Raw genomic sequence first — 14,493 nt, 5'->3', positions numbered from 1 at the left:
GACGGCGGTGAATGAGTATTGCAGGAAGTAGCGACAGTAATGAAAATAAACTTTTAAATATTACATTCCTCATCATGGTCTGATTTCTTGCAGCTTTGTTATTATTAATGTGTGTGTCCAATACCTCTCACTGTCAATGAAGTCACGTCTGTAAACCTTTTACCATATATACTTAGACAAGTGATGGTGTTTTAAATTCATCAGGCTGCAGGCCTTATTTAAGCATATTTCTAAATATTAGCTACATATTGTACAATTCTACAGTATCAAGTAAATGAACATTAAAATCTGATGCAATTGGGACTCAGTGAAGTGAATGTGTAAATACATGAAAAACATTTGTCTAAAGGGGAAAAAAATCCCATCCATCTTTACTGCATATATATATATATATATTTTAATAATAGCAGACTAATGTTTTTCTGAACGTGTTATAGATAATATTACATTTAACCCCTTAACTGTCACCCCCCCTTTTTGAGAATGGGGGTTAAATGCTCTATTCACACTTAAATGGTTGTAATTCAAGAATTCCTTGGAATATATACCCAAGTTTGGTCTTGTTTTAAAGAAAACACTCAGCAGATTATTGCTGAAGTGAAAACACTTCAAAAAATGAAAGTATGAACAAGTTATGGAAGTTTTAATTCACAGTAAATCAAATATACTGTACTATATATTTTTTATTTTATTTAAAATATATATTTTACAAAATATTTTTACTCTAAAATTACTATAAAATCAAAGCCATAAATCTAACCAAGTTATGTTCCAAATTTGAAGATGATATCACAAAAATTGAAGTTCCCATGAGATTTTGTTTAGGCGTAGTACCAAAAATAGCCACCGGGTGCCATTGAATTCCATTGAATTTAGTTGTGTACATTCTGCCTTAACAAATTAATACATTTCTGTCCAAATATCAATTTTGACACAAAATTTGGAACCTTGAGACTCAGACCTTTCTGACAATATGTGTTTTGTCAAGATTAGAAAAGGTTTTGATCATAAATTATGAAATATAAGGATGCCCAAAAGGGGAGGAGCCTCATAAAATAAGTACCGTTTCTATGGTAACGCAACGTTCAATTATAAAATGGTTTTCACATGATGAATTCTGAGTTTATAAGCTTTCAAATGATACCTAATTTATGATAACTACTAAAATATGTGATATAATAAAAAAAGGCGATAAAAAATATTATTATATTTTAGAGGATAATATATACATATATATTATAATTTTTAGAGGATAATGTTATACTATACTTTTTATTTTTTATTGAAAAATACTAGATTATATGTTTTATTATGAACTTTTAGCATAAAAACAGAAGTTTCAATGATTAAAAGTGGGTGCATCAACTTTTTGTGACAAAGGTCAGACCTCCTGTTATGATGCAGTATTTTTTGGGTGCACTCTTGTCATAAATTCATTAATTACTCTTCCTACATAATTTTTAACACAAAACAGGGGTCAAATATTTAATTAGAAGTCTTAGACCTTTCCAAAAATATATAATTTGTCATAATTAGATTAGGATTTAATAGAAATATAGTGAAGTAAAGTTAGGCGTCCCGGTACTGGGACGGTGACAGTTAAGGGGTTAAATCTCGGGGTGGACAAATTGTGTTTTTCAATTAATAAAATCATGTACAAGTCATTCAGAATTGATTGCAAAATTGTTTATTGTATTTTATTATTTGTAGTCTTTTTTGTTATTAGTAAGGACACTATATCTCATTAGAACTGATCTGCACGCAGTGAAAACTGCAAAATCCAGGGTGGAAGGTTTCTGAATAAATGCCCTGGAGCTCGCCTCGCTTTCCCTTCCCAGCATAACCTGGTGGATACACAAGAAGCACAATAAGAACTAGGGTTTATAGCTGACATTGAACATTTACAAACATTAAGAATAATTTCTCAGCACTGTAGGTCCATGCTAATGCCATGCAAGTGAATGGTGTCCAGAACTTTTAAACTCCAAGGGATGACAAGTAAATTTGATTTTTAGTTTTCCTTTAGACTAACAACTAGTTTATTCATCACCAATTTACACAAAACATACCAGGTGTGCAGCATTTGTAGTCAAACCCACACTCCAAACAAGTGGAGATTGAGTACATCCTCCAGAAGAGCTGTTTGTAGTGAGACGACTTATTTTTCCAGCATGTAACACCTGATGGGGAAAATAAATGAGCATAACATTTAACATTATCAATGATGTTCTTGTTATGCATTTTATTTTTTAATGTCAATATTTACTTTCTAGCCATAAGAAGTGTGCCTGATTCCTGAAACTGCCATCCCCAACTATGTCCCTGAACCTTGAGCAAGCCAATGACAGGGGCATGTAGGCAGCATCTCCTTCTTGAAGAACAACTTCAAGAAGTATGTTCTTCAGCAACACTCCTGATAACTGAAAATATAGCAACAGTTAGCACAGGCAGTTAAAAAAAATGTTAAAAAGCACATTATATAACATTATTCAACTACCTTGAAGATGAAGCATGATGGAGGGTCATCGTCTTTTAACAGCTCATCCTTAAAGAAAAATAAGTGGATTAAAATTGTATGATACACATTTTAAATCATCATTAAAATTGATTTTGCATACCTTGCTAAAAACAGAGGGCACAACTGGGGTTTGGTCTGCTAAAATGAAGTCATTTAAAATGAGCGGACCAATATTATAGTTACATAATTTGAAAGATTGATTGGAGATCATACAATCTCCTATTCATAGTGAATATAACAATAATATTTTCGTCAACTTACATCCATGTACCACCACCCAAGATAAATGGGACTGAAGGTGGCCTGTTGCCTGGAAGTTCTCATCAAATTTTATACTGTCCTTAGGACAAAGTGGACAGTGAAATTTTGTGCACTTGAGGCACTGGTATGCCTCAAGAGTGTCCTGCACATCTTTCACTGATAAGTGAACCTAAAACACAATAACACGCGTTTCACATTTATTTCACTGATTGTTTTGAGTAATACGTTTTATAAAATAATTATGATATTAAAACAAATGTTTCAATTGCATTACATTACATTGTGGATTACACAGAAAAAAGCATAACTACAATGAAAACAAGTTTTAATAGAATTGCATGCATTGTACAATTAAATTAGGAGTTATAATGTCATTCTAATATCAAATCCATTTACAAAACGTTTAAGACATTTACGTTTTGAAAATCAATGCAGTCCTAAAACGTACAAAAATTACACTGCTACAATACCTTATTATGGTCTTCAGAATCCATAATCTGGAGAGAAAATTGTAGAAATGAAATGCAGAAAAGATCTCGTCATGCACGTTACAGATTTTGTAATTTGCGAGCAACTAAAAAAAAAAAAAAACAGAAATTCATTTGGATACGCTTTATACCCATATTCTTTACACTCATTTAATCAAGACTAAAAACAGTGTACAAACGACATTATAAAATGGTCTTTTCCAGAACTTATAATGCTATTTTTAAAAAACGAAAAAATGTACAAGCTTACCCCTTCATCTCAACAGCACGCTGACGGCTGACATGTGTAAACGCGGTTTTCTTCTTTGTTTTCTGATTCTGATGGATCGCAACAAAATTTACACATTACCGCCACCAACTGTGGAGCTATTACAACACCGGCGATATTAAAATAAACCAATCAAAATTCTCTAGAAGTTTGTACAGCCCACTTGCGGCAAAAGCTCCACCCACTTGCTGCTAACCCACCCATTTGCAGCTGGCTCCATCCTCCGTTTATACCCAACTCAGTTATTCAGCCAATAATGTGTAGGGCTGTAGGCTATATTTCATCAAAAATTGTGTCTAGTACTATATTAATACAAATGTTTAATTGGCATCTTTTTTTCAAACGACCCGACCGACCGCGACCCGAATATCATTAAAAACATTTTTGGATGACCCGTAACTGCGGGTAACCGCGGGTGACCGCAGGCACCCGCTCATTTCGGATCAACCCGCGCATCACTGGTGGAGGTTGAACTAACTGTTGTGCAAATGTAAATAGTGGTGTGAGAAAAGCGACTGAGAAAAACTGTAACTCTGTCCATCCATCCATCCGTCTATCTGACCCCAGCTAAGATACAGTACAGGAAGGAAGTTGCAGACATTTCTTTCAAACACACAGTTACACCCATAAAGTTGAGAAATACTGTTTAATTTTCTCTTGCCAAGACTATTGATATATGACCAGGCTTGGTCTGTTTGCACAAAGAAAGAGAGAGAGGAGGGAGGTGATACTGATAAGAAACTGTAGGATAAAGGTGAGGTTTCATATAGACATACATACAGAAAGAGGATCAGTTTTACTCCGTCCACTGCAGTACAAACGTGAGTTTTATTCATAATTATTAATATTATTTTTTTTTTTTACAAGGATGAGGAGATGCATCATAAAACATAAGATAAAACTTCATTGATCTACTCTTGGCAATATTATGGCCGTTGACCACATACTCCTTCAGACTATTTATGATGGTTTATTTTATGCTTGGGTTTGGTTTGAATCGGTTGGTTGCTGTCTAGTGAGTTTTAATACTCTTTAGAGTTATCTTATAACCTATAATGAATGAGTCGCTTCTCTTCTTCGGTTTGTTTGACAGAATGATGAAGTTTCTCGTATTGGCTGTTGTTCTCATGCTGGTCGTAACAGGCGGTGAGTGTGATGATTGATTTCCCGTCATAAAACGGACTACAGGTCATCTATGATGCAATGAAACTCTCCTTTGTGTGCTGAAAAATACATGAGAACACTCATGTAGGAAAAGTCAGTTAAAGGACAAGTTCGGTATTTTATACTTAAAGGAGTAGTTCACTTTAAAAAAAAAACTTTTGCTGATAATTTACTCACCCCCATGTCATCCAAGATGTCCATGTCTTTCTTTCTTCAGTCGAAAAGAAATTAAGGTTTTTGATGAAAACATTCCAGGATTTTCTCCATATAATGGACTTCAATGGGAACCAAACGGTTCAAGGTCCAAAAGACAGTTTCAGTGCAAACTGCAAACTGTTCAAAGGGCTTTAAACGATTCCAGATGATGAATAAGGGTCTTATCAAGCGAAACGATCGCTCATTAAAAAAACAACAACACACATTTCAAGTTTTATAAGCTCAAATGCTCACCTTGCTCTGTTCTGTGATGCGCGTTCGTGACTCTCCTGTTCGAACTCGTTCATCAAAATGAACAAATCTTTTTCGTGTCATTTGGTTCATTCAACGAACGAAATGAACGAGTTGACTCTGGAAAAGATTCGTTCATTTTGATGAAAGAGTTCGAACAGGAGAGTCACAAACGTGCGTCACAGAACAGCAAGGTGACCATTTGAGTTTATAAAACTTAAACTGTTATTTTTTTTAAATAACCGATCATTTCGCTTGATAAGACCCTTATTTATCGTCTGGAATCGTTTAAAAACCTTTGAACAGTTTGCACTGAAACTTTCATTTGGACCTCGAATCGTTTGGTTCCCAATGAAGTCCATTATATGGAGAAAAATCTGGGAATGTTTTCATCAAAAACCTTAATTTCTTTTCGACTGAGAAAAGAAAGACATGGATATCTTGGATAACATGGTGGTGAGTAAATTATCAGCAAAAGTTTTTTTAAAAGTGAACTACTCCTTTAAGATTAAAATTTTGACAAATGCTGCTGTCCCAAAAAATTTCGGTTTCTGTGGTTGCCTGTCCCCAGCATGTCCACAAGGGATGAAGGGTGCACTGGAACAATCCTTCCTAAAACGCATTAAACTTTAGTTTACAAAGACGGGGTGTTCACTGATATGCTCACACAAAAATCGATGCAAAAGATGCTTTCCAACAGGTTTTAGCCTAGTTTTTGTCCAACTTGCAACCACAGAAACTGAAATTTCTCGGGACAGCAGGTTGTGTCCAAAATCCAAATTTCAATCTTAACCGTTCTATATCATCAGAAACCATCTTGAAACAGGGCTTTAAGTGTGAAATACCGAACTTGTCCTTAAATACCTGTAGTTGAACTACTGTACCTACTGTGTGGACATGACATTTCTGAAAATGTCCACAGGAGAATAGCAAAAACAAGTCCAAACTGCAAGCACAAAGGGTTAAAAAAGGCACAAAAATGGAAGTGTGATTTGAAATATTGGCCCGTGTGTGTTTAAGGCACGGCCCTGGACTGCCATCTCTGCACCCCGGTTAAAGCGGGAGGGGCCTGTGAGGTCAGCGCTGTGACCTGCCCACCGGAGAAAGACGCGTGTGCCGCCGCTAAGTTTCGCAGACATCCATGTGAGTGTTGCTGTCCATTCAGACAATAACACAAATGGGCTGTTTTTGGGCAATGTGTTATTATTAATGTCATCTAAAAGATGTTTTTTTTTAAAAAAAAATTCTGGTTTTGTTTGAAACAGATGGTCATTTCCAAAAGTGCATGTCAAAGTCAGACTGCGAGATGCAGAAGCAGAACGCCTACATCAACATCAAGTGCTGCCAGAAGGACTTCTGCAACACCTTTGACTGATCTGAGCCGGATGCATAAAACAGCTTAGATTACGCATGATGATTATGCTTCTGATTTGTGACTTTAAAACAAAATAAAGCAATATTTCCTAACTGAATTTATAGTTGTGCAAGTTACAAATAAACTGTCTGTCTCAAAGTGCCAACGGGGAAAAAAACAACAAAACTAAATAAATAGTATTTTGGTGATGCGATTTACTTTTTTAATACAGATATCATACGAATATATCATTCTCATCCATGGATGCTTTTATTTTAATGTTAATGACCATTCTTCAAAATCCTTAAACTATTTTTAAAGCAGATTTAAAATGATCTTTTTAAGAAACAAAGCAAACTGCAAAACAATTTTGTGTGCACACAAATATCTAAACATTCTTAATTAAAATGAATTTACTTGAAGAGCAAAATGAAAGTCTTGTTTTCTGAAAAATATTAAAAAATAAGAAAAGTATCTGTTAGTGGGGAAAGAAATAAACTTAATTGAAAAAGAAAACCATATGTTAACACTTTACAATAAAATGTCATTAGTTAACATAAACTAAGAATGAACAATACTTCTACAGCATTTATTAACCTTAGTTAGTTAAATTTAACATTTACCAATTCATTATTCAAATCAAAAGTTGTATTTGTTAACATTATTAATGCACTGTGAACTAACATGAACTAAAAAGGAACAGCTGGATTTATATTAACTATCATTAACAAAGATTAATAAATAATACTGTCACAAATGTATTGCTCATGTTAGTAAATGTTTTATTTTTGTATACTTTATATATATATATATATATATATATATATATATATATATATATAGATAGATAGATAGACATAGGCAGACTTTTTTAGATTCTGTAATGAAAAAGACAAAAATACTAAGTTTTTTTTTTTCTTGCAGTGACTAACATTCAATTAGCTTTCATAGTGCAATCTCCATAACCAGCAAATAAAATAAGTTGAAAATGGCAACTGTTGTCTGACTGCCATATCACTGAGCTTTACATCACAGGTTTTATGTTCCATAAAACAGTTTTTTTTGTTCGCTTTGGTACTATTTTCACAAGTAAGGTGTACATTTTCAAAACTCTTAGTGCTAATATCACAACAGATCATCAAAAGTGCACTTTTTTCAAACATTTCATCATGTTTTCAACTGTGTTAGTACAATTCACACAATCACAAAGTATCCTTTTATCCCACAAAATAAGTGTTTCATCTACATTATTGTTTCATTCACAGTAACTGCCTTTCATAAAGCTCTTACTATCAAACTTTTGATTAGCATCTCTTTTTGTTCAGTTTAATACTTTTGTCTATTATTTAATCCAACAGATCTTAATGGTTAATCAATGAATCATTTGGTAAACCTATAGATTTTCATTTCAGCAATATACAGTATATGGATTTTGAGAACTACAGAAATAAAATGTGTGTTTGTATGAATATTAAAATTACATGTAACCAGTAACCACACATGATGAATACTCGTTATAGCTAATTGATTTCACATAGTGGTGACCAGTGACCACAATTGGCCACTATGTACTGTAATGTGTGCACTAAATGTTATGTATTGTTCTTATTTAGTTACATTTCATTATAGAAAGTATACCTATGTTACAATTATATCTGAAAAATAAAAACTATAATTTGCCTAAATGATTGTAGAGGATGTCTTCATTGATCCTTCATTTGATTAGGCCTACATATATGATGGATATTTGGAAATTATAGATTATGTAAATGTTGGGTACTGTAAGTGTATTGCCTAATGTTACAGTAAAACTGTGTAATCTGTCTTTTATAGTACTGCAGCATATTCATTTCAGCACTTCTAAGGCCGATTTGAAACATGTATCTTGCATTGTTTGCTGTTGGATGAACTGATTGTTAAAAGTACTAAACTGAAAGAAGATCATATTGTTGTGTTTCAGTGATTAAACCAAATGTTCTCATTACATATTACAATAATCTTGTGTTTGAAATAATGATTATGTGGACTGAAAACATGTGCAACTGACTGAAAGCATTACATCAGGTTTTGAAAGAATGACTAGCTGCGTTACAAGTGTGATCAGTTTGGATTTTTGTACTAAGAGTTTTGAAAATGTACACCTACTTGTGAAAATAGTACCAAAGCGAATAAAAAAAACTGTAAGAGCATTAATCTGATAGATCAAAAGATGCGCTATAAATAAGCCAAGAGCAGAGCTAAAGACATTAAAAGCTTGTGCACACATGTACCTCGGACCCAAAATAAACAGTTACTCACACTTTCTGGAACATTTCAAATTCGGTAAACGCTTGCAGAACAGATACACTAAAAAATCATCAAAAGCCTATGAATATCGCTGAAGGCTCATGAATTACCTCTCAAAAAATATATAATACATACATGTCTCTCTAAGTCCTAAATCTGTTGTTTTTCCCCAGTCCCCTCAGGCTCTCATGTCCCTCAGCTTTGTTTTACTCAATATTGAACTTTTCACGTTGACGTTTGAGAAGAAAACATTTGTCATTTGTCCAACAGTGATGGGAAGGTCTCCGTCATGTTCTCATGACACGCATTGGCAGACGTGCTGTTTAATCGAACTTTGAGTCTGACCTTTCCTGAACCGTTGAAGGGGAGTTGATGCTGACGATCATTCAAATTAAAGTCCCCGTGAACCGAAAGTTGCAAACGATTTTTCTCCAGTGCTGTGACGTATTTCCAAGTTGAAACGGAATATTGAACAGAGGGCAGGGTTTTACTCTAGCGCTCCTCCTCTCCATCTCTCGCTCATAGCAAACTAACGGTTTGAGGGGAGTGGTTACGCGTTTCCCCACCCAAACTGTGAAACCCACGTCATCAGAAAAAGAAACCGTTCCAGACCGGAAGTAAATTTTCAGATTTTGATTAAAGATTACAAAGGTAAAACATTTTTTTAATATACATTTACTTGCACGGATTAATTGTTCACCACAAGACTAGTAATATGCGCTAACAAAGTAAATAGGTTCAATTTTGATTTCACGGGGACTTTAGTTTAATTCAACATAAATCCCCATCAGGGTATAACGTTATACAAGAACATTTTGACTGTAAAAACACATTTGATCACTAATCACGACAACAAATGGTTTTCCATTACTTTAACACATCAAAATAATATTTTAAGCTATAGAGGCAAGATTTTTTATTTTTATTTAAATGATTGAGATTACAATAGAGCCAGTTTTATTATACCTAATTTAAGGCAGCCACTGAACTTAAATTAAGTTGAATTAGGGGAATTTTTAACAGTTGTTTACATTGTTTTGTAGGCTACATTATTTAACCTGTATACGCTATTCTGGGTGTTTTTGACCCCAAATAATGTTTGCAAAAATTAAAAAGAATCTAATCTAATGCAGTGTTATTTTACATTTGATTATTTAATTACTGTTAGACCAACCTGAAAATATTAAAGCCGTGTTCATTTAATTTGTTTCATCTTTGTTCTGTTGTATTTATTTGTGCAGTTGCGCCTGCTACTCATGACTAACAGATTCATGATTTATTATCGATTTATTATCGAATGCCGAATTCGTAAATTATCACTTTGGTACATTGGCAATAATATAAAGAAATATAATTTTAAAAAAAGGCTAACGAGAATCCCGACGCTCCCGATGGCCATTCTGGGCTTGCACCACCATTGTGTTTGATACCAAAATGCAGATAGATATTTAAGTTAAGAGTGGTCGAGAACGGGACAGAACAGGATCTTGCACAAGAGCATTGTACAATTAGTACTAAAGATCAGAAGCTATATGCATGACTAAACAATGATCAAATACACCATTGAGCAAATGTTATTGAGCCTTGAGTGTCTGTGGCCTCATTTTAACACAATGTTCCAACTCTTTCATTCCCCAGGGAATTCCTTACTGGAAATGATTCACTCCTGAGTACATGACAAGTGCTATATAAGAGATACAAGATACACACAAGTGCTTATGAACTTACAAAACTCTCAATACATCACTTAGGTAAGTTTTCACAGCATTATCCTAAAACAATACACATTATTTATTTGCACTATACTTTAGCCTTAGAGATGAGATTTAACGATGCACAGATTTATTGTCTAAATTTCAACTTATTTAGGATACAATTGAACACTTTTGTATAATTTGACACTGTCTGTAAAGCGCTTTAACACATGTTTTATAATTTGCCTGGTGCAAATGTAAGCTACACCACACCAAATGAGGAATAATTCATGTCAAATCAAGTGCAATAGATACGGTGATGGGTTTGTTCAAAGCTGTAACACTTACAGTGCTTGACATGCAAGAGCAGAGTACAGTTCATTTTCCTTTAACGGCATGTTTGTGTTTGCTATAAGCATCACTGAAGCTGATCAGCCAATAATCAAAATTTCACCACAGACATACTCTTCTTAACTCTTAACAGATAGGCCTACTGAGTTTTGTTATTAATAATAATAATTATTATTTTCTTAGCAGCTCTAATCAACAGAATAATGAAGACTTTGCTGGTGGCTCTTGTTCTTGTTCTGGTGTTGAACTATGGTGAGTTAAAACTGCTGAAGTTTAATAACAACATAAAAAATAAAATAAAACGTAAACCATTGTCTCAGTATGTTACTGAGTATGTTAATGTATGTTAATGTGATTTATAAGTGTACACAACTGAATTGAAAAATAAAACCTCTGAATTTTTGTCACATCACTGCTGTTTCTGGCTCCAAATGAAGATTAGAACAGTTTCTGTTCTACACTCTTAGAAGAAAAGGTTCTATATAGAACCTGAAAAGGTTCTATCAGCTCTATGTATTTGGAACCCCATAAAGGTTCTATACACTCTTTAAAAAAAGGGTTCCTCTGGGTTCTATATAGAACCCTAGGGTTCCATACTTGGTCAATAGAACCTTTTACCAAAAAAAAAGGTTCTATATAGAACCATTTTGGAGTTCCATATATGAAGCAGGGGATGGAACCGTTTCATTTCTTAAGAGTGTACAGATCATAAAACAATGTTTCTAATCTAATCTGACTGTGCAAACTATTGATACAACATAATCAATGTTGTCACTGAAAAATTCCCATACTAAAATTTCGCAATACTGTTACTATTTCTTACTGAGAGGTTTTAAAAAGCTTTACATCAGTGCTGATGTGTGCTATAATCTATTGCAGGATCTGCACTGAAATGCCACCACTGCGTTCCTCAGTCTGGAACACGCTGCATGCCGTCTCAAGAGACCTGTGGCGCTGGAAAAGATGCCTGTATAGCGGCCAGATTCAACTTCCCTCCCTGTGAGTTTAAACTTGAAACTTTCCGTCAGTTTCATTCTAAGAAATGCATTTAAATGTCCTGAAAAAAAGTTTATTTTGTAAACTTTTATAAAATAGGAAAAATAGGATTATTATTATTAACTAAAACCTTAAAAAAATGTTTTGCTACTTGAAATTGTCAAGAGTGGGTTGCAGCAATTTTACAGCAGTATTTTACATACAATTAAATTAATAAAATAAATATAGAAATATTTAATAAAAGAGAAAAAAAGAACAAAAGTACTAAAACGTTAACTAAAATGAACAAATAAAAACGAATTTAATAAAAATAAACTATATTAGTATCTCATTCGAACAAAAATAACTACCAATAAGCAGCTGTAATTTGATTCTTTGCATTTCATTATACGCAGATAAATGTTCACTTTGTGATTCCATCAAGTCATGATGTTCATAAACTGCTTTTATAATTTGTGTTTGATCTAGTCATGGGCTTTCGGAGGTGCAGCAGTAAGGCAGAGTGCGCTGTTCTCCAGATCAACACGGCCATGAAGACCAAATGCTGCTATTCGGACCTCTGCAATAACGTGGTCATCTTATGAGTTCTGCCAACTCAACATTAAAATGCTAATAAACCTTTCATGTTTACAATGCAGTTCACGAGGCTTCACCAGCTCTCTGATTTAGAGGGTTTCTGTAATACAAATAAATATTTTACACACATTGTCAGAATGTCCTCTGCTTCTTGATTCAATCAGACAGTGATACTGTTTGTACCTTCTTTCAGGCTTATATTCACATATTAACATTCATCAACTCACGGATCAGTTGTGGTAAACTGCTCAAGCATATTCGCTCGACGTACGAGAACCAATGGGATTTATTCTAATGTTACACATCACGTGTGCCAACACCAACACTTTCCCACGCACGCTATTGGATGAAGGCAACAAATACGTCATGCATGTCGGACTCGGACCCCACACACGCCTGCTCTATGGGCTCTATGCACGGCGTTATTTCCGGTGAAGGATTAAGGATGCTCGATAACTTCCGCCGATCATAGAGTCCAATGCAATACCGAGAATTTATATTGAATTTTATACTCCATGATTATACTAATGAAACGTTAGTCGCAAAAACAGATAAAACAGACACCCCTCGTTGTGTTTATGCTTCTTTTTAAAATTATATTAAATAAACATAACTATATATAAAATGACATCTAAACGTATGTACGTTTCGTTTCAATGACGGGAGGACAGTAAATATTGAAGACTCTGCCATAATCCCGTTTTCTCCGGTTTTCCTCCGCTTTAATCTACACAACCGGAAATGGACGAGCATCCTTACGTCAAATGCGGAACTTATGCGTGCATATAGCCCATTCGCCGGGAAAATAACCTGGAGAAAGTTCCACAAGTTTCCTACGCCCTATGAGGCCTTGCGTCAAAAGTGAGCGAGCGCGACTTCCGGTTGGAAGTAAACAAAGCGCGATATGACATGCTTGACACTCGTTCATTCAACAGTTGACAGTCATTCAAGTTATAGCGATCCACACTAGCTAACGATGTGGGAACACAACCTCAACGAAATTCAAAAGGGTGAATAACAGTACCTTTACCCTCCGCAGTTGATTGGGAGTATTATAATAACATTATTAATAATCAATACTCATCAAGGCATGGTGACAGACAGTTGTGTGAGCTGACAAACAATTAAAATAAAAAATACACACTTAGTCATTGTGCTTTGTAGTTTATTCAAAATTATAAATGAATGTGCTGCTTGAATACATTAACTGGCACATTTGGTATTCTGTCAACACAGGCTTTGATCCTGAGTTTAGGTGTAACATCAGTAGAGAACAGCCAATCACATGCTGATAGAGTTTATAGAATATTAAGAATTTAAACAAATGTACACAGGAAGATTCGTCGTCTTTTGGGAGGTGATGGAAACTACAGTCGTTGGCAGGATCACTCTGATTTCGTTTTCAGCTTATGTTCAAAACAATCACGTTTAAGCCACTGAACTAGTTTAGTCCGGTTATACAACTGCGAACAGCACATGTTGTCCCTGAGCTCCGTAACGACATCTCTCATAAAGATTTGCGTTTTTAAATAGTAAAATAATTCTCCGAAAAACAGCTAGCCTCTTCGCTAACTAACACACAAAATACCATTGGAATGCTACTTCCGCCGCGTCACCGGAAGTTTCACCCACTTTATTTTTTACAGGAGCGCCCCTCGGAAACTTGTGGATAATGTGCAAAGTATGTGAGTGTCAACAATTTTTATTTGCTTTGTTGAAAAGTGTAATGGTTATATATATATATATATATATATATATTAGGACTGTGCAAAAATTAATTGCTATTAATCACATCCAAAATAAAAGTCTGTGTTAACATAATATATTTGTGTGTGCTGTATACAGTGTTGGGGAGTAGTTAACTACAAGTAGCGACGCTACTAACTTAACTACATTTTTCAGTAGCTTGACAGTTTTAGTGCTAAAAGTTCATAATAAAACATAATTAGCATTTCTCAATAAAAAAAGATAAAATTATATTTTAAAAAGTAAGGTAAGAAGTCCTCTAAAAAGTATAATATATTATATATATAAATATATATATATTTTTATTATTATTATATCACATATTTTAGTAGTTATCATAAATT

The 14,493-nt window shown here is 34.2% G+C and overlaps 4 protein-coding genes across 8 annotated transcripts in view; 2 read left to right on the top strand and 2 right to left on the bottom strand.

Moving 5' to 3' along the window:
• Nucleotides 1-14,493, bottom strand: part of crygn1 (crystallin, gamma N1) — a 34,783-nt gene that overhangs the window by 13,361 nt on the left and 6,929 nt on the right. The gene's annotated exons all lie outside the window — the stretch shown is intronic.
• Nucleotides 1,665-3,770, bottom strand: LOC120460077 (uncharacterized). Of its 3 annotated transcripts, none has more exons than XM_039647696.2 (8): nucleotides 3,518-3,770; nucleotides 3,250-3,353; nucleotides 2,780-2,948; nucleotides 2,619-2,656; nucleotides 2,498-2,545; nucleotides 2,267-2,420; nucleotides 2,070-2,180; nucleotides 1,665-1,844 (listed from the first exon to the last, which is right to left on the bottom strand). In XM_039647696.2, exons 2-8 carry the CDS (start codon nucleotides 3,271-3,273, stop codon nucleotides 1,735-1,737), a joined length of 654 nt encoding a protein of 217 aa, XP_039503630.1. In that variant the 5' UTR covers nucleotides 3,274-3,353; nucleotides 3,518-3,770; the 3' UTR covers nucleotides 1,665-1,734. The 3 variants fall into 3 exon arrangements, with proteins under 3 accessions (XP_039503630.1, XP_039503631.1, XP_088987646.1); XM_039647697.2 differs by having other exon boundaries at nucleotides 3,250-3,276; XM_089131520.1 differs by having other exon boundaries at nucleotides 2,619-2,653; nucleotides 3,250-3,276.
• ly97.3 (lymphocyte antigen 97, tandem duplicate 3) lies at nucleotides 4,213-6,618 on the top strand. Of its 2 annotated transcripts, none has more exons than XM_039677339.2 (4): nucleotides 4,213-4,356; nucleotides 4,629-4,681; nucleotides 6,167-6,289; nucleotides 6,412-6,618. In XM_039677339.2, exons 2-4 carry the CDS (start codon nucleotides 4,630-4,632, stop codon nucleotides 6,519-6,521), a joined length of 285 nt encoding a protein of 94 aa, XP_039533273.2. In that variant the 5' UTR covers nucleotides 4,213-4,356; nucleotide 4,629; the 3' UTR covers nucleotides 6,522-6,618. The 2 variants fall into 2 exon arrangements, with proteins under 2 accessions (XP_039533273.2, XP_088987650.1); XM_089131524.1 differs by lacking the exon at nucleotides 4,213-4,356 and adding an exon at nucleotides 4,517-4,535.
• On the top strand, nucleotides 10,444-12,535 carry LOC120482744 (cytotoxin 6). 2 transcript variants are annotated; one of them, XM_039677340.2, is made up of 4 exons: nucleotides 10,444-10,537; nucleotides 11,018-11,083; nucleotides 11,711-11,830; nucleotides 12,296-12,535. In XM_039677340.2, the coding sequence occupies exons 2-4, from the start codon at nucleotides 11,035-11,037 to the stop codon at nucleotides 12,409-12,411; spliced, it is 285 nt and encodes a 94-aa protein (XP_039533274.2). In that variant the 5' UTR covers nucleotides 10,444-10,537; nucleotides 11,018-11,034; the 3' UTR covers nucleotides 12,412-12,535. The 2 variants fall into 2 exon arrangements, with proteins under 2 accessions (XP_039533274.2, XP_088987651.1); XM_089131525.1 differs by having other exon boundaries at nucleotides 10,453-10,537; nucleotides 11,015-11,083.

This window comes from Pimephales promelas, chromosome 5, assembly GCF_988280905.1.
Source record: "Pimephales promelas chromosome 5, fPimPro1.hap1.1, whole genome shotgun sequence".
Lineage (NCBI taxonomy): Eukaryota > Metazoa > Chordata > Actinopteri > Cypriniformes > Leuciscidae > Pimephales > Pimephales promelas.
The sequence above is the reverse complement of the archived record's forward strand: the minus strand, read 5'-3'. Positions and strand labels throughout refer to the sequence as shown.

What these genes read in the sequence shown, in the direction of transcription:
- LOC120460077 (XM_039647696.2), bottom strand. Translation starts at nt 3,273, where the DNA reads ATGGATTCTGAAGACCATAATAAG. An exon ending in TGCCCTCTGTTTTTAGCAAG is followed by an intron (nt 2,546 to 2,618) that starts GTATGCAAAATC and finishes TTTTTCTTTAAG; the next exon opens with GATGAGCTGTTAAAAGACGA. An exon ending in ACACTTCTTATGGCTAGAAA is followed by an intron (nt 2,181 to 2,266) that starts GTAAATATTGAC and finishes TTTCCCCATCAG; the next exon opens with GTGTTACATGCTGGAAAAAT.
- ly97.3 (XM_039677339.2), top strand. Translation starts at nt 4,630, where the DNA reads ATGATGAAGTTTCTCGTATTGGCTGTTGTTCTCATGCTGGTCGTAACA. An exon ending in CATGCTGGTCGTAACAGGCG is followed by an intron (nt 4,682 to 6,166) that starts GTGAGTGTGATG and finishes TGTGTGTTTAAG; the next exon opens with GCACGGCCCTGGACTGCCAT. An exon ending in TAAGTTTCGCAGACATCCAT is followed by an intron (nt 6,290 to 6,411) that starts GTGAGTGTTGCT and finishes TGTTTGAAACAG; the next exon opens with ATGGTCATTTCCAAAAGTGC.
- LOC120482744 (XM_039677340.2), top strand. Translation starts at nt 11,035, where the DNA reads ATGAAGACTTTGCTGGTGGCTCTTGTTCTTGTTCTGGTGTTGAACTAT. An exon ending in TGTTCTGGTGTTGAACTATG is followed by an intron (nt 11,084 to 11,710) that starts GTGAGTTAAAAC and finishes AATCTATTGCAG; the next exon opens with GATCTGCACTGAAATGCCAC. An exon ending in CAGATTCAACTTCCCTCCCT is followed by an intron (nt 11,831 to 12,295) that starts GTGAGTTTAAAC and finishes TGTTTGATCTAG; the next exon opens with TCATGGGCTTTCGGAGGTGC.